The sequence below is a fragment of the Ambystoma mexicanum genome, chromosome 4q, assembly GCF_040938575.1.
Source record: "Ambystoma mexicanum isolate Mex_15411 chromosome 4q, UKY_AmexF1_1, whole genome shotgun sequence".
Lineage (NCBI taxonomy): Eukaryota > Metazoa > Chordata > Amphibia > Caudata > Ambystomatidae > Ambystoma > Ambystoma mexicanum.
Window position 1 is genome coordinate 410,606,846 of NC_090928.1, and position 26,353 is coordinate 410,633,198.

Here is a 26,353-nt window from a genome sequence, read left to right on the forward strand (position 1 = left end):
GGGGGAGAATCAGCTCTGTCATAAACCCTGTTGGACCTCCTAACCCCGAGACGGGAGTGCTCCTTGTTCCCCCAGAATTGGCATGACATGGTCCCTGTTAAAGTAGTCAAAACACCATGTAATGTCATATTTCCATGCACTTACTCACTGCCTCTCCCTTTATCCCCCTTCGGTATCATTCACGCGGAGGAACACAAAATATGGAAGCCAGCTTGTTGTCTGCTTCTTTATTAATATGCTTTTAGTGGTCAATGTTTTTCATTGTAGTGAACATGTTCTACAAATCCCACCATTTAATTTACTGGGAAAAGAATATGTGTGGGTGAATTGCTTAAAAAGCTGTTCAAGGAACCCCACTAATCGCAAAGTGGGAGTTGGGTTGTTTTGCGCAGCGCTCGTGAGCTTTCTTTGGGCCAGCATTTCCCCTCAGAGCTATGCATCGCTAGAAGAGGTTTGGTGATGAAGCTGTGCAGGGTGGCTACAAAGAGGCCATAAAGTGGCGTGTGTCTGTGATTGTTACTTTGAGAAGACGGCACATTAAAACCAATCTGGTATCCAGTGATTTTAACGAAAACTATTACAAAGAGGTATTTTTCATAGAAACTATTACATCGAAAAAACACTGAATTAATATATATCTATATGGGGGTGCGGTAAGGGATTAAAACGGGTTGGAAGGGGGGTTATAAGCGTAGGGAAACAGGGGGCTTTTTCTGCAATCGACTGATTTCCAGATCTTAGTCAATGTTCTGCCTTTCCAGTTTTAAAAGGGGCATTTACCCGAAGGCTGGTGAAATGGGATTGGCTGCTCAATTATGATCACCTTGCCACACTTAAGGGCTATGTTAGTGTGGCGTCTGTGGTTCACTGTTTCATGTTTCAGGTATCGATTGCTCTGTCCTGATCCTGCAGTCCACATCTTTCGATTAAGACTTCGAAAAAAACAGGGGCCAGTTTTGGCGGTGTGTGGCCGGAAACGGAATACACCACCAGAAGCAAGATTTTTTAGAATGTGTAGAGTAAAAACTAATCAAGAATCTGCTAGACATGTGCTGACGGAGTGCCCAGAAATGGGCTCATTATATGGTGCTGCTTGGCCCCTTTGTGTACGACTATAACTCTATAAAATCTGTTGACTTCTGGGTGTTTTGTTTGAACACACAATCTATGAAAGTCATCCTGGCTTTATTTAGGGTTCGGCAAAAGATTCTACCGTTTCTGAGTAAAAGAGGCCTGGGGCCGTCAAATAACCATTTCTAGCCACTATCCTGGTGATAGAAATGCGGCGGTTCCTTTAGTAAAGGACTTGTAAAGGAACAGTGGGAGGGTCCCTTCAGCTATTTATGATCGTATGAATGAATTAATTTTGTTATTTTATTGTAAATCAGCAATTTTAATGTATTGTATTGTATTCTTACTGTTCTGTGATACTAAATATTTTTATTAATTGGTTTAGTACTTATGATTGTAAAAGTTCTGTTAAGAACTATGTACAATTAAAGTAAATAAATACAAATTAAAAAAAAGAAAATTCAGTATATTTTCGATGTAAATGTTTCTCTGAAAAATACCTCTTTGTAATTTTTTTCAGTAAAATCACATAGATAATAATTACAGAGAGGTCTTTTTTACCGAAACATTTACAACGAATAAATACTAATTTATTTATTTTTTGAAGTTTTTTTTTTTTTTACTTTGGGGGTCCCCTCCCCAATCTCCCGTATCCCTATGTTTTTTAACCCTGCCCAACCCCCTCCCTACCCGTGTTAACTCTTTAACCCACCCCATATATATTTAATTAATATTTGCTGTGTTTTTTCATTGTAAAAGTTTCGATAAAAAAAGAACTCTGTCATTGTTTTCAATAAAATCACTAGATACCGTTACCTAGGCAGCCTCGGTCAGTGGTGAGCCCAGGTCTGATTGTGTGGACCACCAAAGTGGACTAAAAGAGGGACCGTTTATTGGGCCACATTACGACCCCAAAGAGGGACCGTTCATTGTGTCTGGGTGAGATGGTTGGCATACTTCATTGGTTCAAGTGTTGATGAGAGTCTAGGGCACATTTCTGCTTGCAAGTGTTTTCCGGTGGGAGTTTCGTCACTCTGATTTGAGGGTTGAATGACAGGATTAGCAGCGTAGCGAATTGCCATTTTTATCAAGCTTTAAAAAAACCTTACATTCCTTTCAAGTATAGTGCACTTTAAATGATCTCCTTTCTCCCCTGGATCTTTGTCTTTGCATTCATATAGATGGTTAAGTCTTGAATACATTCACCCAAGCTGAGAAAAGCAACAGAGGGCAGATTTTTATAAATTATCGCAAATTAAGTGCAGCAAATACTTTTTTCATGAATGTTAATTTGGAAATTGCACAGGTCACCTTATTCTCAAAGGTGATGTATTTAATGGGGGTTGGCCAGAAGTGCTAAAGATGCTCTCGCTAGTATCCTTGCCTGCACTAGTGTCATCATTTGCACCAAAAAACCTTTGAGAATCTGGCCCCAGGTCTGTAACAGCGTTTCCCATTCTCGGCTATATGGGGCTCAATGTGATTCCCATTCACGTATCCTTTTTGGAAGAACAAAACAAATCCACTTCTCGACATTGTTACAGTGTGGCACTTTGTACAGGATGTCCCATATTGTGCCTTAGAATGTACCATCTGGTTGGAACCCATGAAGTTAACTAGTTTCCTTGCACTTAAACTGTGACAGGTAAGGTACTAGCTTACTGGTTTCTGAATATATTATTGAGTCACACATTTTCTTGCATGGGGGTTGGGACGAATCCTCGATGTCATCCCTTTTCCCGTGGGGGAGAACTCTTCTGTGGCCAGGGCGGTGTGGCCACAGTCCAATAGTGCCCCTAATGGTGGAGCACCATGGGAGGATCACATAGGAGGGGAAACCCCCTATGAGACGAGGAAGGACAATTCAGGGAGAATGCGCTCTGGGCCACCACACCCCAACCATCCCCACCCTATTATCCCACACAGGGTAGTCCAGAGAAACACCTTCCCAATTTTTCTTGTAAAGTAGAAAACATTTTCTCCTCCCAATCCTCTAAGACGAGGAAGAACATTGAGTACAGGGATGACAGTAATACTGTGTTGAGGAAGAAGTGCAGAGTAATCTGGATTACTCTACAGAACCAGTACAAACGTACTAGTCAATTTGTATCAACCAAATATGGAGGAGATATAAAAAGGGAAGAGGGGCTTGGTGAAGAGAGAGACCCTCCCAGCAGGAAGCAGGAGATTCAAAATCCTAGCAGCAGTAGAGGAGACAGGACACTGAGAGTACCAGGAGCAGGATGCTTGCCCGCAAGGAGATGTGTTCCCAAAACATTTGTTGCAGACGGACACCCGAGAGAAGCAGAGGTGTGAGCACCCAGCCAGACGGAAAGGCTTGAGCACGTGGAGAAGCCGAGATGCGCCGCCCAGAAGGATGGAGTTAGTGCGGAGCTGCCACAGTCCCTAGAAGCAGCAGAGGGAAACCGAAAAGAGCAAAGCACCTGGAGACAGCCGAAGACCACCGGAGACCAGGAAAGTTTGCAGGACAGCAGAAAGGAGGGAGGATTACAAAGGACGGGTTTGGGACACATGCCAAGCCATAGGCCTTCAACGAGATCTTCATAGGCACAGTACCTGGCAGGCTTGTCTACCAGGTGGATATCATTGGAGGGGAATGGAATGGGAGTCTGGTAACCACACCCACAAATCTAATCAAGGCCTCCAACGAGATCTTCATAGTCACAATACCTGGCAGACTAATATACCAGGTGTACAGAACTGTCAGCGTGAGTCTGGGACACACACGCACAGAAACCATCAAGGCCTCCAAAGGAATAACCATAGTCCCAACACCTGGCAGGCGAGTATAGCAGGTGGACAGAACCCATCAAGAAACCAGTGTGAGACTGTGATGCACACCCACAACAGACTTTACGGCTTTGACAAAATAGCCTTATCCTGAGCAGTAGTAGCTCAAGTGAAGCATCTGTGGAGAATGGCAAAGATTGAGAAGTACAATACCTCTTCTTGCCTAACCTACTTGCAGTATTCTGAGAAGTAGTTGAAAGCCTAGAGAAGGGAGATATTCTCTTGGCACTCGAAGAAGCCTGAGCCAGACCAAGAGAAGAAATTAACTTTCTCGATCCCAAGGGATCAAATTGGAACTTTGTTTTTGTTAAGAACTGTGTATCCTTTGGAACTTTGGTTTTTCACACTTTGTTACTTTCTTTTGTTACACCATGTGTATCCTTAATTTGTATCTTGAAAAAGAACTCTATACTGGGGAAGGGAGTTATTCCCTCCGGCAACGGTTCCCTTACCCCCAGGAATTGTAAATCACTGTCCAGGAGAAGGGAGCCATTCTCCTGGACCAAGAACAGTGGTACCAAATGTTGTTTAAGTGTAAGGGATGGAAATAGGTTTTGGACACAGGAAGGTGGACTATTTACTTTGGAGAGACATCCTGACAGAATCCTTAGTTTTAGTTGAGGCAGGGGAAACCCCTCTTAGAATTAGGGAAAGTTATGTATCTCCTTTTTGTTGGTGAATAAAAGTGTATGCCAACCAATATACCACTCCTGTGCCAGTCGCCTACTTCTGATCCCTTACACGGTATAAAGGAGTGTTGAATATCTTTTGTGTTTTCTGGTATAAAATCCTTATAGTTGGAGATGACCGTCAGAGGTCATGCTTAATATCTGACAATGCACCATAGGGGGTGTTGGTTTTATCTCACACTCACCTTTTTAACTTGTGATGCGGAAGTTCAAGTATTAATGTTGCTCCATTGAAAAGCAATACGTCAGAAGATTGTTTTAGAGGGTTATTTCAGGCAATAGAACTGTTTGCTTTAGGACATGTGGGGGAAGCTGATGAGACCCCCCCCCCACATGAGGACACTAGAAGCTATGATCAATCACTGCAGAGGTGCGTTTTAAATGAATGGTGGCAAAGTTTATTTTAGTGTCGGATGCCCATGATAATTTAGAGGAGGGGTAAAGGTGCACAGTGAGTGCATATAGGATACCCAGAGTGATCAATGTAACTCGCAAAGCTGGATGATGAGACTTCAATGTTGGGCACTGTTTGGCACCCAAATCATTAGTTGTGTGCCAAAGAGAATGGCTGCGAGGGGACCGCAGCAAAATGGATGATGTTGGCTGTAAACAGTTTAAGGACACGTGAGGTAACGGGTAACAGGGTATCTATTCCTAGGACTGTGATGTCCTTACTGCAGACAGTGAGAGGGGTGCACTAGTTAATGGGGCGCACAACCTACAGAGAGCAGAGGATAGAGTTCAAGAGGGGCAGGGAGAGGGGGTTGATCAGTTCAGTAAATCCTTGGAGGCAAATGGCTAGGTGGGGATCTTACCGGGCAGAGAATAAGCAGTCAGTAATCCAAAAAGAAAACCCCACGGAAATCCTGCAACCAGCACGCAATAGAGGTCACTCATTGATTAATGGCATAGTGGGAATGATGTGGTAGTTGTGGGGAAGTTGTGGCTTAGGCAACTTCCTTGGTGAAATCGGTTTGGGGGGGGTTGTGTGGGAGGAGCCTGGTGCTATCAGTCTTTGTTGAATAGTGCGTGGTGCCATGTTGGGTAGCACTGAAGCTTCAGCTATAAGAATAGTGTCGGTTTTCTAAATTGGAGTGTTGCCTGTTAGTACAGGAGCAGCGTTGCCATTCTGTGAGTTCATCGTCCACAGAAAGGTGCTGGAGTCGAGTGAGCATGTTGCGGCAGAGTGTAAGATAGGCCCTAGATGTTGAGTTATTCGGGAGGAGCCATGTAGGGAGCACTCATCCAATCTGCAAATCGAACTTTTACATTTTAAATGTAGTTTGAGATGACATGTTGAAGTAATTCTGTGTCGAACATATAGCCTTATTTTGCAATAGATTTTAATTGCATGCATGGGGATAACCAACGTCATGACTGACATGCAGTGGTGTCCCCTGCGTGCAATTTTAAAGGTTTATGAGGCAAAGAGGCAAAGGCGAGAGTAAAACTGAGACAAACACCTTTTTTTCTCTTTCATGTTCTTCTCTGACTTGTGAAATAGTAAACACTCCCTGCAAGTTACAGTTTGCAGACAGTGTTTACTAATGGATTCCTATGGAATACACCGAGTCTTTCGCGGGTGCTAAACAACGGCAGATTCCATATAAATCCATTTGTTTCGTGCCTGGATGAAAAGGCTGCGCAAGCGTGGAATGAAATGCACTGACAAGACGGAGGAGCAACGCATGACTGGGAGCGTATCCCTGCTATGTGCCCCCCCTCCATTTTGTCACTGCTCTAAGGTGGGGCAGAGAAGTAAATCAAGGCAGAAAACGATCACTGGTTAGATTATGGAGGGAGCTCCGTTCAAAGTAGAGGAAGAAGGGATGAGGAAGTCATCAGGCAGTCAACCCTGATTGGGGTACTGCGTACTTCTTTCAGGTAGGGTTGAGTCCATTACGTCCAGGATTGCTTTTGGTTTCTTTCAACTGCCAGTGAAGATATTCATGGGGAACTAGATCTAGGAAGCATTAGATAACAAAGCTGAGGCCAGCCCTTCATGAAGCACACCCGATAAACACTTGTGACTCATCACTCTAGATCATGTGGTCAAACCTGACCCAACAACACTGTGTAAGATTCACCTTTTGGCTTATGTAAGTGCAGCTCTGCAGCGTAGCCGCACCGAAGAACTGGTTACCTCTGTAACTGGTACAATATATAGAAGGAAAAAGAATGCTAAAAAAGTTTAAGGAAAAACCCACAAAGACCCTCATTATGAGTCCGCCAGTACGACCGCTGGGTTAGCGGCAGACTCGCCTTACCGATATCCCTTTGTTACCGGAATATTACGGGTGCCGGCAACAGCGGTAAATTCCCATCCCATGGAGTCCCATAGGACTCCATGGAATGGGCTTGCCCCCATTACTGGCACCGGTAGTAGCAGTGCCGGTGATAGAGGCAATTCTTTGCCTGTAGGGGCCTGAACTCCCGGCAGGTCAGGCCTGCTGGTAGTTCACTGCCCCTACTGGCAAAGTTGGAGAGTGCTGGTCTGGGAAAAATGCCGGATCCGTTTTACTGACATTTTTCCTAGACTGGCACACTCATAATGAAGGTTGCATTTTAAGAGGACCGCCCAGTGGCTGGAAGAAGAGGGAAGTATGGTTGGCTTGGGCACTTAAGAAGCAAGGTGGTCGCACCCATCATTTAATATGACATTGTTTTAAAAATGTTCAGAAAGAGCAGAGGTAAGGTGGGTGGGCTTAGGTGAACAATTTGTGTTTAAAAAAATCATTTCTATGACAGCTTATTTTCGCTTTTTTAAACCACTTAATTTTATATTGTAGACTCCATTGTACTAATCAGGTAATAGCAAGGTTCCCATTTGATTTTTCAACCTTCTTTATTAAAGATTCCCACAGTCTATATTTTTGCTTCCAAGATTTGCAAGTAGAAACGTTTCCACAGTTACTTTTCATGTTGTTGCGAAACATTTGGCCTCACTTGTCAGCAAGACCCAAAAAGGCAAACACTTTGGAAACCAGTTATCTCGGTTGTGCATGTTATTAAAAGTAAACTCCAAACCGTAGAGCACATCCGACCATATGCTCTGTGAGCTTCTTACAAATGAAAGGCTGGATTATTTCAGAAATGTAAAGATACACTTCTATGACGCTAATCTGCTAAAAATAAACAACTGTTATTTTTCTTTCCTGCAGATTATGTCAATGAGTCAAGATGACCATGCTCAGTAACAACACAGCCTTGCCCTCGTTATCAAACCTCAGCTCCTTCTTCAACAGCGACACGGAGGACTTGGGTCTACTCAATGAAACAGCAGCAATTCTTGGCAACTATGACCTCTCGCAAATGACCGACAATTACCCCATCAAAATCGCAGAAAGCAATCATTCCGTACCGGGCAATGGCACTGACCCACTCGGTGGCCACGCGGTGTGGCAAGTGGTTTTGATTGTTTTCCTCACTGTCATCATTGCCTTGGTGACCATCATAGGAAACATCCTGGTGATTGTCGCCTTTAAGGTGAACAAGCAACTCAAGACGGTCAACAACTACTTCTTGCTAAGCCTTGCCTGCGCGGATCTGATTATTGGCGTAATTTCTATGAATCTTTTCACTACATACATTATCATGGGCCAGTGGGCTATGGGCAACGTTGCCTGCGACTTATGGCTGGCCATCGACTATGTGGCCAGCAATGCCTCTGTCATGAACCTTCTAGTCATTAGTTTTGACAGGTACTTTTCCATCACAAGGCCACTTACGTACCGAGCAAAAAGAACAACTAAGAGGGCCGGATTCATGATCGGCCTGGCCTGGGTGGTGTCTTTTGTGCTTTGGGCCCCTGCCATTTTGTTTTGGCAGTACTTTGTTGGCGAACGGACGGTGCCCCATGATGAGTGCTACATACAGTTCCTGACAGAGCCAGTCATCACGTTCGGCACGGCCATTGCTGCCTTTTACTTGCCTGTCAGTATCATGACTATCTTGTATTGGAGGATTTACAAGGAGACCGAGAAACGCACCAAAGAGCTGGCGGGCCTGCAGGCCTCCGGTAGCAAAGCTGAGACAGTGCGCTTCATGCGCAAGACCGGCAGCTCCCGGAGCTGCAGCAGCTACGAGCTACAGCAACAGCAGAGTATGAAGCGTTCATCCAGGAGGAAATTTGGCATGTGTCACTTCTGGCCACTAACGAAGAGCTGGAAACCTGACGCTGAGCATGCAGAGCAGGACCACAGCAGCAGCGATAGCTGGAACAACAATGATGCGAATGCTTCCGCTGAGAATTCAGCATCTTCCGATGAGGAGGACATGCCTGTGCAGACCAGGGCCATTTACTCCATTGTGCTCCAGTTGCCCGGCCTCAATGCCACCAAACTACCATCCTCTGATGACCTGAACATATCCGGTGACGACCTTCAGAAATCAGACACTGAGGCCAAGGAGAGAAGACACAAAAAGCTGAATCCTCAAAAAAGCTTAGAAGATGGAGGCAGCAGCAGCTTGCACAAGGGCTTCCATAAGCTTCCTATACAGACAGGCTCAGCAGTGCAGGGAGAAAGGAATGCACAAGTCAATTCTCCTCTGGCCAAAGGAGCACCGACGTTGCCGCTCTCATTCAAGGAAGCAGTTTTGGCTAAAAAGTTTGCTGCAAAGACTAGGAATCAGATCACCAAGCGGAAACGAATGTCCCTCATAAAGGAAAAGAAAGCCGCACAGACACTGAGTGCCATTCTGTTTGCCTTCATCATAACATGGACCCCATATAACATCATGGTGCTTGTGAACACATTTTGCTATTGTATCCCCAAAACCTATTGGAACTTGGGCTACTGGCTGTGCTACATCAATAGCACCGTGAACCCCATGTGCTATGCACTGTGTAATAAAACTTTCAGAACCACCTTCAAAATGTTGCTGCTGTGCCAATGCGACAAAAAGAAAAGGCGCAAACAGCAGTTCCAACAGCGGCAGTCCGTCACTTTTCACAAACGAAGTCCACGCCAAGCCCCCTGAGATATTTCACAGACACATCCATAAAGGGGGTGACTTTATGGCTGAGGCACAGCCGTGCACAGTGTATTCCAAGATGAAAAAGAAGCAGCTTCCACACTCCTTAATTCTTCCAATAAATATGTGTATATTGCAGTGAAATCTAATTTGTTGAAATACAAGATATCAAGAATTTATTATGAAAAAAGTCTACTGCATCATTGAAAGAATTGTTTATGTACCCCTTTTTTCTGAAGTTTCCCCATTTTGTGGCAATGTTAAACTCTGGAATCTCAGGTAAGCATACCCCGTAACCCAGTTCTGTTTACTCGCAAAGGAATGCAGCCAGTTCCTGTACAAGGTCGAAGCAGACAAGACACAAGTGGAATACATTTTAGATGTTTCTGTCAAAGTCCTGCATGTGGCAGAGCCGCCATTTTGTTAAGAGATCTTTCGCTCATTTGCCCCTTGTGTTTCACTTTGATTCTCTGCACGCGGACAATGTTGTGGAAACAAGCAACGGGAGCGTCACATCAGCAGTTCCCCGTTGGTAACAAACCAGCCAAATGCCAAAATGTATTATTCCGTAATACACAAGCTGACGTCCTGCGTTCTTTTCTAAAATGCAATAGGATATGCACAAGTCATGGAAAAAGGCACCCTATATTGCCCCGTGAACTCTCAGCTATATGTAACGGAGAGGCACTGTATTAAAACATTTTGTTTACTCGCTTTGGAAGGGTTTTGGAGGCGACCTCGTGTTTTCAGTTGTATAGCAGTGACAAAGCAGAGTGAAACACAACCACTGGTCTACTCTTGACTATTGGCAACTCTAAAGGGGAAATAAGGGCTTTACACTTGTAACCGACAGTGTTTTCTGGTATTATACCGTGCACACTTTGCATCCAAGACAATACTGTGCTTTTTGAGTGATGTTTTAAGTCTGATATACTCACATTTTGGAAGATCATTTTGTACCTATCCTTCAAACTGACCAAAATTATGTTGCTGACACAGTTTTTTTTTTTCTTCTGCTGAAAGAACTTCCTTTGTTACGGTCGCATCAGTGTTGTGAACACAGGAACTGGTGTTACAAGCTGCTTTTTGTATTCAGTGTGAGACGGTGTTTACAGATGATTTTGACTACAGTGGAAGTGAATTAAATGGTGTCTGTGTAGATGATCTGTTAACATTTTTGTCTTATGTTTATATGAAGAAATATTTATACATACTTTCACCAAATGTTTATTTAATGTTAATAAATATTACTCTTCGGTCTTCAAATGTAATGTCCTTTTAAAGTGATTCATAAAGGTCCACTTGAGCTATGGATACCTTATACTATAGCTTGCTTTCATGTTGCTAAAAGATACCTATATTGTTGGTATCCGAAAAAAATACCCTTTTTATACAAATGTCTATTTCAAATAAAGTTTGTAGGCTATGGTGTCGTGAATCATGATCAGGCGCAAAATGAAGAGTCTGTTCTCTGGTCTACTGTTTGCCGTTGCCACGGTTCCTCATAGAGGAAAAGCTGTCTCGCCTTCTCTTTTTTGCCAGCGGGCAACCTAAGAATGAACCACCCCGACTAGTGATGCTGCTGGAACATACATTAGCTGAACGATCATCTTCCTATTCACGTCACCTAATGAAGAAGAATAGGCATGTCTGGCCACGATTTCAATATTTTTAAACAGAAACAAATAAATCAAGATAAAACTTTGAATCAGTGCCTTTTCTGTCTTTTTATGTCCTATCCTCCCATAAGTCACGTATGAACATTGGCTATGACGACTCTGGACCCCTTGTTGATACAACTAACCAGTGCGCACAACCGCAACCCCATCCTAACTTAATACGACCCACACACCCAACACAAACACAAGCACACTTCCGAGGCACTGAGTCCTACCCCTTACGGTTACAACAAGCGAGGCCTCTCAACCAACTCCCAACTGCAAGACAATGCACACAGGCGCCAGTTTCTCCTGGTTCTGAACCTATCCTATCATCCTATTCTCACTAACACACCCCACCCTCATCTCTTGCAGAGCCACGTGAGCGCCTGGAGACTGCCCTCGCGTGGTAGCAGTGCACGGTATAAATCAACATAACATCCTTAAACAAATTCCATTTCTGTCCCTCTCAACTGGGATCAAGCACCTTTTGTAAAATGTTGACAAATAGCTAGGTTTCTTTGGTCTTTATTAATATGCTAAGTCTATGTTATAATGGGTAAGGGGCGGTGGTGTATGTTGGTAACACAGTCAGCAGGATTTTATCATTGTGCACAGGTCTTGGTTTGAGTTGGTAATTAAATGCATGGGGCAGGTTTTGCTATGCAAGCCTTATTTTCTTTATTTCCCCTACCTGCCCTGCTCCAAACGAGAAAGGGCTTGAGTGTGTGCTGCATCCTTCCTTGGGGGATTTCTTAAGGCAAGCCGAGTTCTTGGCATGACAGTGTTGCAACGAGGAGCAAGAGAACCATCACTGGATATTCACAGAATTCCCAAGCCCCATATAGCCAGCTTCTCCCAGAGATAGCATTCTGGGCAGATAAGGAAAGACGGGCAGGAAAACAAGGCCCAATACCAACAGACGCTGTGCAAGAGAAAATCATACGATGGTTAGTCCCTGGCTATCAAGAAAGGATGAGGTTTTGTAGGAATACACACCTGAAGCTAAGGAAAGCAAAGTAAAACAAGATGCAAATAGAAAAGCCTGTGTAAAACACTATGCTAGAACCCATAGTACCTGATAACATGTTGAACAGTAGAACAGTGGGTGCTAGAATGTAATGGGAAAAGCAGGGAATTTGACTCTAGCAGGATTTAATGGCAATAAACAGTCCATCGAACCAGACAACGAGAGGCCCATAAACCAATAGCAAATGAAAAATAGCCCAAGCACAAGTCCACCAACCAAAGAAATTAAGTAAATAAGGACAAAAGTTCAGCTTAGCCAAAACAGGTCAGATCGAAGGCCATAGCAATCCCGAAGCAGTCTAAGGACCAAAAGTAGGGAGGTCAAGGAAGCTGCTGAGGGAAGATCTTGAAGTGTCATGCCAGTGGATCAAGAGAGGATGAGGTTGTGTAGGAATACACACCTGAAGCTAGGAAAAGCCAAGTAAAACTAGAGGCTTTTTCGAAGAGGACTTAGTTGTTGAGTAATGGAATCTGACTCATGTGAGCATTTATATGAGGGGGGGAGATGGCAATCATGCCTGGCATGTAGGGACTAGGCCTGCTGGAAGTTGTAGTTTTTTCTTAGAGTAGATTCAGGCATGTGTACAGAGCCTGAAGGGAGGCCACCAATGCGTCTGCGGGCCCAGGTGCCATGTTAGTTGCCCGTGCTCGGGTCCCCATTACTCACCACGACTGGCATGCTAGATTCTCGGCACATGGAATCAAATGAAACTTCAACCAAGTGCCTCTCTTACCTTTTTAGGAAAAGCTTCTTCTCTGAAGAGAAGATGTAGCTGGGTTTGCAGATCTAAATTGCTGAGGTAAAAACTGTTGAGAGTAGACTGAAGAAGCTGAAATAATTAAGAAACGATGATGTGTCCCTTAATGAAGACAACAAAGAATTTTACAAATTGTTAATCATCGCTGATTCCAACCACTTTTCATTTGGCAACCTTAAACAAACTCCAGATATTGGGCCTCATCACGACCTCGGCGGTAACCCTTAAATCCGGCGGTAGCGCTATTACCGCCGGATTTAAGGGTCTGCCGGATCAGGGCTTCGGCGGATTTCAAACCAGCTCTGAGCTGGTGTGAAATCTGCCGATAATTCGCGCTAATACCACCGGCGGGAAATCCGCCGGCGGTATAAGCGTGAAATTTCCCCATTGAGCCCAATGGGGAATGGGGCATTCCCGAATGGGCTCAATGGGGAATGGGGACTTCCAAGTCCGCCCAACTCCTGATCCCGCGCTATTAGCGCCGGGGGCTGTGGCGGTCGCGCTAATAGCCCCCGCGCTAATAGCGCTACCGCTACCGCCGAGGTCGTGATGAGGCCTATTGTCAGCTAAAGGAAATCATTTTCAACGTGTATTTACCCACATGAACCATACAAGTAGTGCTCTAAATTTAAATACATGTTGCAACACAAAGCTGTGTGAGAGGATCCCTACAAAGCCAGTAAAATACTCCTATGATGCCATCTGGTGGGGCCAGACTTATCTACAGTAACTAACATAGTAATGTCCAACGTGGAGATAACTGTGTCACTGATGAACATGTTTAGAACCTCTGTTCTCTGATATCCCATGCGTATCTTCAAAAATGTTATTCTTGGGAGAGAGTAGTTGCTAATTGGAGGAAAGATATTCCTCCTTTTGCGGAAAGAAAAATCTGTGGCATGAACTTTTTTAAGCATTTTATATTTATAATTTATTTTTATAGCGATTTTTGTCTAATGACACTGCATAACACTGTAACTGCAACAAGCGAATACAATTTAATTATGAACTATCAACAAATCAGTGATACCAAATAGGCAAGTACGTGGGGTAGGTTAAGCGACGAGGGAGATTTTAGGTAGGCTTCAAAGAGTCCAACAAGAACAAACACAGGGAGAGGAATCCAAGGTTAAGAAGCCTTTAAGCTGGTGGCATCAATGAGTGAATGTGTGTGATGTCATGGCAGGGTGATCCACGGACAACTCAAAACTCAGAAGGTCTGGTTCCAAGGGGTCTATTTTACAAAGTAAAGGTGCCAAGTATTAAGGGTAGACTGACATTAAGGTGTTGGGACATTCAAAATACCAAAAGGGAACCATTTCAGCTTGCCTAAGGGACGTAGTCTTTTACTCTGCCCCTCTCATCCCTTTGACTGCAGTATCTGGAGGTCAAATTAAAGTCTGTCATAGTCTTTTATGTTCAAGGGCCCCAGCACTTCTTTCTTGTCTCAGCGGAGTGGCTGCTTCTTTGTTGCTCTTTTCCGAACACTGTTCTACTTGATGACCATTTTGGTGTACAAACCAGGGATTTCTAAAGCACTTAGTCCCAAATCTGTAGACGGCTGTGACAGACCTCTCTAGGCATGGGGTTGACAAGGCACAGGCTCCAGGCAGCATTTGGCAGACTCTGCCCAAGTGTCCGCAGGTACTTGGGTAATAGGCTCCTTAGGCGTTAATTGACTCTTGGTTTTGGTACTCCCTCCTTCTCCTGGCCTTCCTGGCTTTGGACACTCTCCTACAAGTTACTACAAGGTCCCCAAAACATTCGGGGCCTCGTCAACTCCCTCTTGGGTTCTATGCCTATTGCTCCTTCATTCGCTTCCTCACTCTTAACCTCCTTCCACCCATCAAGATGTTTCCTCTCTTCTGCTTTCTATATTTCCTCTTTCTTCCCCCTCTTTACCTTCCTTCAAGATCTTCTAAAGCCTTTTCACTTTGAGTATTGCCCTCCTCCTCTTTCTGTACCTATAACCTTTCTTTTCTTTCCTCCACTCTTAATAAAGGACTTGTCGTCAGTCATATTTACCCTTTGTGCTTCTTCCATTGTTTTTGTGCTTTTCATGCAGCGCCTGCACTCTCTCTATATGTCTTGTATCCCCAAATTCTCTTTTCAAACATTTTTCTCCCTTTCTCCCTTCTCCTCCTTCTACTTCTATCCCACCTCCACTCTTCTCTCTGCCTACTCACTGTGCTCATGAATCTATTATCCCACCACCTTGCCACTCCAGTTAGCAACCCTCTTTCTCCTCCTGCCTTTACCCACACCTGGCATAAACCACCGGAAGGCCTTATATAAGCCCAGCCCCTCACTCAGGGGGCAGGGGAGGTCTTTCCCAAACTGCACTCAGCTGTGTTCCTGTAGTGAATGACGAGGATTAGTGGTACAAGTTAGAACTTGACCAACAGCTGTTATTGTTTGTTGTTTGCGGTCGTGCACGGGATCACAGATGAAGCCATTGAAAGGGTGGTTGGACATCTTGTCTGACAGAACTTTGTTGAAGTTCACGTGGGCCAGTCCTTGATGCCCTTTTGTCATTATTCTGTACCAGCTCCATGAACACAAGGTCTGTGGAGCTGCATGGAAAACTGAGTAGCCTCTTGGTAATTCCTCAAAATAAACCAATGCTGAATGTCCTTATCTTTAGATGGAAGGGGAACCACATTTGCTCCTTCTCCTGCGGGACCTGACAGTATTTTTTGAATACTCACGTTTTTGCTTGCCCAACGGGTTCAAGTGCTCTGAGGGTTGTCCAGGGACTTTGCCCTCTGCCGACCTGCTCAGTCGCTGCCTGACCTGTTTGAGGATTCGTCAAGATGTGCTCTTCTTCCCAATCTGTCATGTTGAGAGGAGGTGAGGGAATAATGTCAGCACAAAGGCAGATAAGAGGAAGGTTAAGAGGATAACGTAGAGGGGAGGCAGTAGGCTTTCAATTTGGCTTTGAACAAATCACTGGGGAGGGGAGGCTTTCAATTTGGCTTTGAACAAATCACTTTGCCTGTTTCTTAGATGTTTGGGGAAGAGAATTCCATGCAAGTGGAGCAAGAAAAGAGATAGAGCGGAAGCTAACGGACACACAGTGAGGGTGAGGTCCCACAAGGGTAGTCAAGAAGGCAGAACAGAGATTATGATAAGGCTTGTAGAGTTGGATAGAAGACCATAGATACAGCGGTGCCTTACAGTGGATATATTTGTGGACCATGACATTACATTTAAATCTGGCTCTCTTTTGCATTGTCAGCCATCCAGCCTGGTGACGGTAATAGGAAGTATGTGTGAAGTGAGGGAGTTCAAAGAGAGTCCTGGTTGCAAAGTTAATAATCTGGTCAAGAGGACAGAAAGGATAGTTGGGGAGACAAAAGAGGACGCTGGCACAGTTGTCCATTTTAGAGAAGACAAGAGTGGTTAAGAGATGCTTAGCTGTGTTGAAAGGAAGGAGGTGCCGGATTTTCCTAATATTTAGGAGGTTGAGGCAAGCTGCCATTGCAGTTTTGGAGATGAAAGTAGAGAAGGTGTGAGGAAAGTCATAGATGATGCTGAGGTTTCTAGCTGAAGACAAGTAGGCAAGAATGTCAGGTGGGAATTGGATATGGTAGGGGAGGAGACCAATTAATCAATTATCAGGGATCAGGAGCACCTCTGTTTTGGAAGAGTTTAACATCAGAGAGTGCGTAGCCATCCAATATTTAATGACAGTGAGACAGTTGAACATTTTAATCGAGAGTTCAGAGTTCAAAAAAATTGAATAGGATTTGGGTGTCGTCCATGAAGGGTTTATACAAGAACCCAAAGGAGGCGATTAGTGGCCCAACAGCAGAGGTGTAAAGTGTCAAGAAGTGAGGACCCAAGACAGTACCTTGCGGAACACCAACAGTTTGAGGAGTGAGTTGAGAGGTATTGTTCCAGGAGACAGAGAATTGGTGAGGTGCTAGGAATGATTTAATCCAGGAAAGGGCTTGACTGTGAATCCCAAGAAGGGAGAGAGAATTATGGCAATCAGATTGACTGATGTTTAGCAAAGGCAATGAAGTTGGAGACAGTCATGAGAGCAGTCTTCCTAGAGTGACAGCAGCAGAAACCTGCTTGTAAGGAGTCTTGAAAGTTGTGAATGTCTAGGGAATTGGTAAAATGGTTGAATACAACTCTTTCGAGTGCTTTAGAGTAGTGTGGGAGGAGAGACACAGGGAAAAAGTTTGCCGGTAGTTTGGTTCAACCCTGTGCTTTTTTAGGAGTGGGATGACCGTGGCTGTTTTGAATATAAAGGGAAAGGAAGCAGAGTCGAAGGACAGGTTGTAGAGTTTAGCAAGGTGAGAGGCCACTAAGGAGGCAATAGGGTTGACGAGCTGAGGATCAAGAGGGTTTGATGGGGCATCGAGGGGTTAGCCTTCACCAGTAGAGATAGGACCTCTTCAGTATTAGTGTGACTAAAGTGGGGCATAAAGGCACAGCCGGATAGTAGAGTAGGCAGAGTTTAGAATGCAGGAGAAGGGAGTTGTGATGAAGGTTACCAGGGAGTCTCTAATTCTGGAAATATTTGCAGCAATCATTTCAGCTAGGTCATTAGCTGTGTGAGTGTAGTTGATAGTCGTAGGTTTAGGAGGAGAGTGGAGTGAGTTTAGAGTGCCCTGTAAATGGCGAGGATGGTTGGAATGAGAGTCGACGAGGGTGAGGTAGAATTCCACTTTTGCGCTATCAGCAGAGAACGTGGGATGGTTCAGGACAGAGAGGTAAAGATGCAGGTCCTCATTAGAGTGGGTATGCCTTCATTTGATCAGCAACTGAAACATGTCTATGTGGAGACAGCATGGGAAGGGGGTGTCCCATGGTTGAGGACGTTGAGACTTCGGGGTGAAAGTTAGCGGTGGTGAGAGGAGAATGAGTCTTAAAGTAGTGATTGGAAGATGGAGAAGGCAGTGATAGTGGACGAGGCATCAGGTGTGAAGGAGAGTGAGAACTGTAGGTCAGAGAGAAAGGGAGGAATGGCAGACATTTTAAATGTCCTTTTCATAGTAGGTGAGGAAAGTGGTGAGGAGAGGTTAGAGGGTGGAAAGGAGATGGTGGTGGAAACAACAGAGTGGTCATATGGGAGTGATGTGACAGTAGTATTCGTGTCTAAGAGTGAGAAGGCAATGAATAAGAGATCCAAAGAGCTACCGCCAGTGTGGGTTGGTGGGTTTTGGATATAGTGGGGAGCGTGGCCACTGAGAAAAGACTGAAGTTCAGATTTCTGAGAAGTGGTTGGCGAGGGAACGTTCAAGTCACCTAAGAGAATGAGGTGAGGGGAGAAACACCTCTACATCTGCCAGTTAAACAAGGAGCGGGAATGAAGGATTGTTTGGAGTTTTTTTTAGTGTTGCCAGGGTGGCAGTGTCAGAAGGAGAAATCCCAGTTTCAGTGACAGCAGGGGAATAGAGCTGGCATGAAAGTACTTGTTGATCAATGAAGTTTTGTTGCATACAAGTGAGGAAAAGTCGTAGATTCCTCTGGAAGTCACCCACAAATGATCTCCTGGGCCATCCAGCCTGTATACCCTCCAGGACAAGCTCCCACAGAACATAAAAAGTCAGCAGGTACGGAGAAAGAGGGGCATGATGAGACTTCATAGTCTATCCTCCATGAAAAAATAGCAGACATCATGGCATTCCTGGTGCTGCCCCTCCTGGGTAGCCCGGCTCACAGAGACAGGGATTTTGGCAGAAGTCCTCAGTAAGGGACACTATAAATTAGGAAACCCACTGCAGTGAACACCCTTGCTCAGGCAAAGAAGATTTGGATGAAACCACAACATGTGCCACCCTCAAGCAAGAAATTGCTTGCCTGTCCTTCACCTTATGTTGGAAAGTGGACTGAGGGCAGGCTATACTCTTAAGAGGGGTGTGAATGTTAAATACTAGCAACGCAAACAGCAAAGTACAACAGACCAAAATAAGGGAATGTCCAATAAAGGTTATGTGAAAATATATACTTTTGTTAAAAACACCATGTGCAATAATAGCTATATATAATACATTACAAAAACCGATCCCTGTGGAAAGTACAGAGGATACGCAAAGAGAGAAATATGCAGCCCTCTGGGTAATGAAACAAGGGTGAAAGGCAATCAAAAAAACAATCTTCATAAAAAGATATGTATTTTTCTAGCAAAAGAGATTGAAAGTGACTGACCAGTATCTAGGACCCAAAGTTGGGCCAGGGGAAGGTTAGGAGTCAATGATACCTTCTCACTGGTCCTGGCAGTTCATCAGCAGCAAACCAAGCTACGTTGTGCTGTGAAAGCGGTTTGAAGATCAAGAGAATGCTAAAAGCAGCTATGGACGGTCCTGGGGGTTCAAATGTGTCGAACGCTGCTTAAAACATTGTTTACTGCAGTTTGACAGCAAAAGAAAAATAGGACTCCTGGCTGATCGGGTTCTAAGGTGTGAGTCCCAATCCAGGGGCCCAGGGACAATATAGGTCCTTGTTCTCAATCTCCCAAACATGTGAAGGCTGGTGAACACCTGAAGGAGTCCTTCACCTCCAGTGAGGTGCTGAGTACAAGTGTAGCTGGCAAAGTGGTAAGTCTTGCTCCAGCAGAAGGTCACCCCAAATGCGCCGTAGGGATGGTTAGGGAGCACAGCTTGCGTCTGCCTTGAAACACCTGTAGTCACCTCACAACTGCAGGACTTTGTTTGGATCCTGTTGGGAGAACAGTCCTTTCCAAACTATTCTTGAAGCCTAGCGATGAATCCCCAGAATCCCCTTTAAAGGCAAATGTCCCCAATTGATTGGACAAAAGCAAGCCAGCTTTAAGGGGTCTAGTCCATGTGACAAGTAATGTGAGAAAGCCGAGGGCATCCTCATATCTACCCCCCTTGGATCCTCTTCTCAGGTGGGCTGGGAAAGGACATTGCTTTTGGATCCTGACCCTGGGGGTGGAGAAGCGAGGGAGGATCACCTGGGTAGACGGTCCTTGGGGATTGGAGATGAGATGTCCACAGGTGAGACACAGTGCCCCGCATTTCTATTTCAGGAGCAACCCTCAATCCCAGACGCAGTTACGGAGTATTGCTACCGGTGTCCCACTGACCAAGAAAATGCCAGTTGATATTACTAGTATAGAAGCACCAAGCACTATAGAAGCACTGCTCACCCTGCCACCCTTCTGCACTGCCTCCAGTTCACCATCAGCACTAGAGTTCTGTATCTGTACCCATACAGCCCCCCTCCCACGTTTCTTCTGCACTTATCAGATATACCTTTCTGACTAACTTTCACCTGCCACTTGCTGGCTGCACTACCATGGTTTAAAGCCCTTATTGATTATTTATTCTATTTAATATTTATTTATGTTTCCTCTCCTCTGCTTCACACTTTCGACTCTCCCCCAACCCCCTGCACTTCTCCCCCATTTTCCTTTCCCTTGCGCTTTCTTAAATGTCACTGGGCCTAGTAAGATCGCTGTTTTCAGTTTTTTCTTTGTTCCCCTACCCTTCTGCCTGGTCGCGCTCTGAAACACTAGTGTATATATATAAAATATCATTTCATTTAAAAAAAAGAGAAGGCTTAAGGGTGAGAAAGGTGAGATATGGTATCCCCCTTTCCCTTATAATAACCAACCCAACCCTACCGTTTACATGCTACTGTAAAACAGCTCACCTCAATTTTCCTCATTCAACCTATGACAGTACTGGGATGAAGAAGCAGTGACTAGGAGTAGTTCAACACCAGTAGGTCAATTCACCACTTTAGAACTGAAACAAGGAAGATGCCTGCAAAGTACTGTAAAGGTCAGGCATGTCCCTTTAATTGCAGAGATAAATGTGAAACTGCCCACCAGAAAGCAACGCACGAAATAAGAGAGCAAGTGTGGAAGTTTGGGAAAAAGCACGACAGAAAGGTGGAGAGAAATAAAACCACTCGAAGTGAACTTTATCCAGTGTGTCAAGGTCAAAGACTAGCAAAAGGATATTTGACACATTGTGGCAAAACCAAAAGGCCAATCAGGAGTGGCTGATTGAGTGTGAATCTTCACATAAAGCCAAGAGGCCGACAAGGAAAAGTCAATCGAATGTGTGAACCTTGACACAGGGGCAGGTACAGAAGAACCTGTGTGGGCTGAAGAGCCTAGGGTTCTTGGTTGTGCGGCCTGTGATGGGTGGACCGTATGGTCAGAGAACTGCACCTAGACCAGGGAACCCTCAATTATGAAAGCCAAAGACATTGTTGAAGTAAATCAAGAATAACTAATATAAAGTGAACTTTTAATCCAATCCAGAAGGAGTGTCAAATTAGTCTGGAGTTTTGTTGAACATTGAAAGACTGAAATCAAGTATATTCTGGCAAGTTGAAGTCTTGGGGAAGGGAACCCTGAGACTTGATGAACCATAATACTGTCTTGAGGAAAGAGCCCTCAAGACCCTTTGCTTTGGAACAGTGTGGCCTTGAACTTGGGGAAAGGGAACCCCAAGGTTTTGTGGAACTGTGTTGCCTTGTACTTGGGGAAGGAAACGCCAAGATGTTTGTGGAACTTTCTTGAACTTGGCGAAGGGAAGCTGCAAAGTAAGCTAGGAGCTGGAAGAAGGTCAGAACTTTGTTTTGAACACCATTTCATTTATCATTAACATCCCTACACATTGTTTAGTTGTAGTTGTGAGGGCAAGAATAGGTTTTAGACACAGACAGACTTCTAAGTTGAACTTTCTGACTAAGACTTCAAAGATAGGCAGCCCCATGGCCACAGTCCTGCCAGGGGCAGCAGAGAGGGCCAGTCTTGGAGGGAATACACACAGCCTGTGCACAACTGGCCTGGGCTCACATTGTTGACAAGTGTATCAGAGGGGGGCTTAATAATTATGTGAAATACTAGGCACCATACCCTAAACTCAGGTCTGGCTTACATATAAAGTTTACAGCTGTGTCATGATCTCTGCTTCCAAAAGGTCAGGGTTTTCCCACCTCCCTTGGAAGCAGATCCATAACCCAGGTTCCGAGTGCCAACCAGTCCCAATTGGGACCTTTTGGACCCAGTCCTGGCGCCAGTGGCACCAGGCTCATAAATATGCCCAGTCCCAGCGCTGGAAGCGCCGGGCTCATAATGCTTGGGTGGACTTACCTGCAGCAGACCATGCTGCTTACTTGCCTGCCAGTTGAGCCTCTGATCCTCTTCTGTTTGGAACTACTTTTCCTGTTGGGTGGGGCAGGAGCCACTCCCTAGATTCAGAACACTGGAACTCTTCTGGAAAGCAGGAACTCTTTTCTTACCTAGGCGTGGCTGTGGAAGGAGACACCTAAGCACTACAGGAGGCTATTTAAACCACATCCGATGGATGAATCTTGCTTTGCGTTATTCTGCATCCTCTGCAGCAGAACGCTCATCGTGTCTTCTGCATCTGATCCTGGGCCTAAGGAAAAAGGCTTACCATCCTGAATCCAGTCTTCAGCAACACCTATAAAGACAAGAAAGAACAGGTTAGCATTACGGTCTTCAGTGACAGCTCTTCACTTACCAGGTCCATCGGCTGTCACCAACGCCTCGCGCTGCATTCCGGCATTTGAAAGACAAAGGCTTACCTACTCTTCGTGCGCTCCGGAGGTCTTCACACTGCATTCCGGCATCTGAAAGACAAAAGCTTACCAACTCTTCGCACGCTCCGGAGGCCTTCGGCGCTGCATCCAGCATCTGAAAGACAAAACTTGTACCTGCAAAATAAAAAGACAGTTAGAGCGCATCGTGAAGCAGGCAACAAGCGCTTACTTACGTGCTTCCAGGCGCTTCTATTCATCACACGGGCTCCATCTTCAACTCACTTCAGCCCGTCATCCGCCATCGCCGGAACCCTGCAAAACAAGAGACATCATTACTAAAGACTTTAAAGACATTAGAATTACTCGAAACTTACCGTTCGTGCAGTAAACGACGGACAGCAGTCCTCTGAAGTCAAGAGGCCTGCTCCCCTTATCCAGTGAAGAAACTGGTTACAGCACCCTGCCCCGAGGCAGATGGAGAGCACAGCGTTCACTTACCTAAGACATCTTACCCTTCGAGTCAGACATACAGTGCACAGAGGTCCAGCCCAAAGAGCCAGCCGTGTGTTACACATCACCTTTGAAGATACGGTATACGCCCAGTCAAGACCGGCGCCTCTACGGGAATCAGGTGAGCGTTACAGAACGCAAAGCCTACCACAAAACTCCCGTCCAGGCGCTATGGAAACCTCGGATACCGACCAGCTAGCCCAGTTACTTGGGGAACTAAGGGCAGAAGTGCATGCAGCCCGTCAGGAAACGAACGCTCTAAGAAGGGAACTGATTATTTCCAAGGAGCGAACAGATGATCTCGCTAGACAATTGCTACAGTCACAAGCCGGACAGACCCCGTTACCCGCATCTGGGGGAAATCTTCCTTCTACATCCTCTATGAATCCAGTGCAGATCAACCTACCTGGGAATGTACCTCTGGCTCCGCCCGAACGATTTTCTGGTGACCCAAAGAGGTTTGCAGTATTTATCAATCAGTGCCGGTTGCATTTCTTATGCCGGCCAGCAGCCTTTCCAACTGATCAAGCTAAAGTAGCTTTCGCGCTTTCGTACCTTAGTGGCAATGTGGCAGACTGGTCGATCCCTCTAGTAAATCAAGATGATCCGGTCCTCCATGATTTTCAAGCTTTTCAGCTCAGTATGGAAAAACTGTTCGCAAGACATTCACAGGGGCAGGCCTTGGACAATGAGCTTCTTTCGTTGCGACAAGGTAATCAAGACCTTTTGGCTTATATTGCGTCTTTCAACAGACTGATAGTGGAAACTCAATGGCCTGAGGACAAAAGGATTACACTGTTTTATAGAGGTCTACGTGGAGAGCTCAAAGATGTGTTAGCCCAAGTAGTGAATCCCCCACAAGATTGTTCGAACTATATAGACTTAGTCGTTCAAATAGATCACAGACTGCAGAACAGGAAGGCCGATCGTTCCAAGTTTGATGCTCGAGTATTTTCCAAACCGCCAACTCCTTCCAAAGGAGTAGACTCCGGGGAACCCATGCAAATAGGGGGTCTGAAAGGTCCTCTAACACAAAAGGAGCGGGAAAGGAGAAAACAGTTGCAATTATGCCTCTATTGCGGAAACTCAGGGCACTTTCTTCGAGACTGACCGGTGAAACCTGCCAAGAAGGCAGTAGGAGCTGCAGTTACCAAAGTTACAAACTCTGAGCAGGGAAACGACCTCGCCCGACAAGAATAGAGGTCCTCTTGCCGAGCGTGAAAACCAGTTCCGTGACCTCGCATTTCGTGATACCTATGGTCCTCATTAGCCCTGATAATTCGGATCGATTACATGCAATTGAAGCTTACGTCGACAGCGGTGCCATCGGCAATTATGTGGATCATGAAATGGTTTTGAGGATGAATCTAACTCTTTGTCCCAAGGCTGTAAAGGACGTCATTACTACGGTGGATGGTACGGAGATAGCCTCCGGGCCAGTAACGCATACCACTCAAGAGGTGACGCTAGTAAGTCAAGATGGACACCATGAGAAGATCGTGTTCGATGTGATCAAGGCCCCTCAGTTTCAGATTATTCTAGGAATACCTTGGTTAGAGAAACACAATCCTCTGATCGATTGGCGAGCAAGAACGGTCCAGTTTCCAGAATGTGTCTCTACTTGTCACCCTCCACCTGGTGTTGCACTGGCAGCAAGTTCTTCAGAGACTCCCCAGTTACCTCCCGAATACCTAGAATACCAAGATGTTTTCCGGAAGGATCAGGCTAACTCTCTACCTCCTCATAGGTCTTATGACTGCCAGATAGACCTGATACCTGGATCTACTCCTCCTTGTAGTAGAATTTATGCCCTCACCGAGCCTGAGAACCTTCACCTTCGACAATACCTGGATCAATACCTGGCAAATGGGTTTATTCGTCCTTCCAAGTCCCCTGCTTCTTCAGCTTTGTTCTTCTTTCCAAAAAAGGAAGGAGACCATAGAACTTGTATAGATTATCTCTCCCTGAACCAGATCACCGTTAAGAATAGATATCCGTTACCTTTGATCCCTGAACTCCTGGACCAAGTCAGAAAAGCATGCATATATACAAAGCTGGATCTTAGAGGAGCTTACCACTTGGTACGAGTAAAAGAGGGCGATGAATGGAAGACGGCCTTCCGCACCAAGTATGGGCTATTTGAATATCAGGTCATGCCCTTCGGACTTTGCAATGCCCCGGCCGCCTGAACGCCTGAATGATGTCCTCAGAGAGCTCATAGATGTGTGTGTTGTTGTTTACATTGACGACATCCTCGTTTATTCTTCATCGGAATCTGAATATCGGAAACATGTGAAAATGGTCCTCGAAAGATTGCGTCAACACAAACTTTTCGCTAAGTTGGAAAAATGTGTTTTCAACGTGACTGAAGTTGAATTCTTGGGATTCATATTATCACCTGGCGGAGTGCGTATGGATTCAAAGAAGGTCGATGCAGTTCTCAAATGGCCATCACCATCCTCCGTAAAAGGTGTGCAAAGCATGTTAGGCTTCGCTAACTTTTACCGCAGGTTTATCCCCGAATTCTCTCGAATAGTCCAGCCCATCACTGCCTTGTTAAAGAAAAACAAACGTTTTGAATGGTCTACCGAGGCGGAACAAGCTTTCCAGGATTTGAAGACTAAATTTATCTCTGCACCAATCTTAAAACACCCTCGCCCCGAACTCCCCTACATCGTGGAAACTGATGCTTCAAGCCTTGCCATGGGGGCAGTTCTATCACAAAAGGACCCGGTAACCAATCAGTTGCATCCCGTGGCATTTTGGTCCCGCAAATTCTCGCCTCCTGAAATCAATTACACGATTACTGACAAGGAACTTCTGGCTATCAAGTCTGCCTTTAAGGCTTGGCGGCATTATCTGCTGGGGGCCCGACACACCGTTACTGTGATTACGGATCACCGAAACCTGCAATATTTGAAAACCGCAAAAGCCCAATCCTCTAGACAACTCCGTTGGGCATTATTCTTTGCCGAGTTTGACTTCATAATTACCTATCGACCTGGTACAAAGAACGGTAAAGCTGATGCCCTTTCTCGGATGGGAGTGGAAGAACACTTGATCACCCCTAACCTGTACCAATCATTCCCGAACAAAGAATTCTGGGTGTAATCACCACAGAATCCATAGAGGAAGTTAAGAATAAAGCCAGGCAACTTGTAACTCCAGCAGACATACAGAATTGGCATCTGCAGGGAAAGGACTTTGCAGTAAAGGACAACTTATTGTATTTCCAAGAACGATTATACCTACCCAGCACAGATTTACAGAAAAAAGTAATCTCTTGTTATCACGATTCTTTAATGGAAGGACATCCCGGTATGGCCAAGACCTCAGAAAAGATCAAGCGCTA

At 45.2% G+C, this 26,353-nt stretch overlaps 1 protein-coding gene across 5 annotated transcripts in view; it reads left to right on the forward strand.

The window, feature by feature from the left end:
• The window catches only part of CHRM3 (cholinergic receptor muscarinic 3), a 3,761,375-nt gene extending 3,750,570 nt beyond the window's left edge, over window positions 1–10,805 (forward strand). For all 5 annotated transcript variants that reach the window (XM_069607974.1, XM_069607972.1, XM_069607973.1 and 2 more), the window contains one exon: window positions 7,733–10,805. In XM_069607974.1, the coding sequence (XP_069464075.1) occupies window positions 7,752–9,551 (1,800 nt within the window). In that variant the 5' untranslated portion in view covers window positions 7,733–7,751 and the 3' untranslated portion in view covers window positions 9,552–10,805. The remainder of the gene's footprint in view (window positions 1–7,732) is intronic.
• The last annotated feature ends 15,548 nt before the right edge of the window (window positions 10,806–26,353 follow it).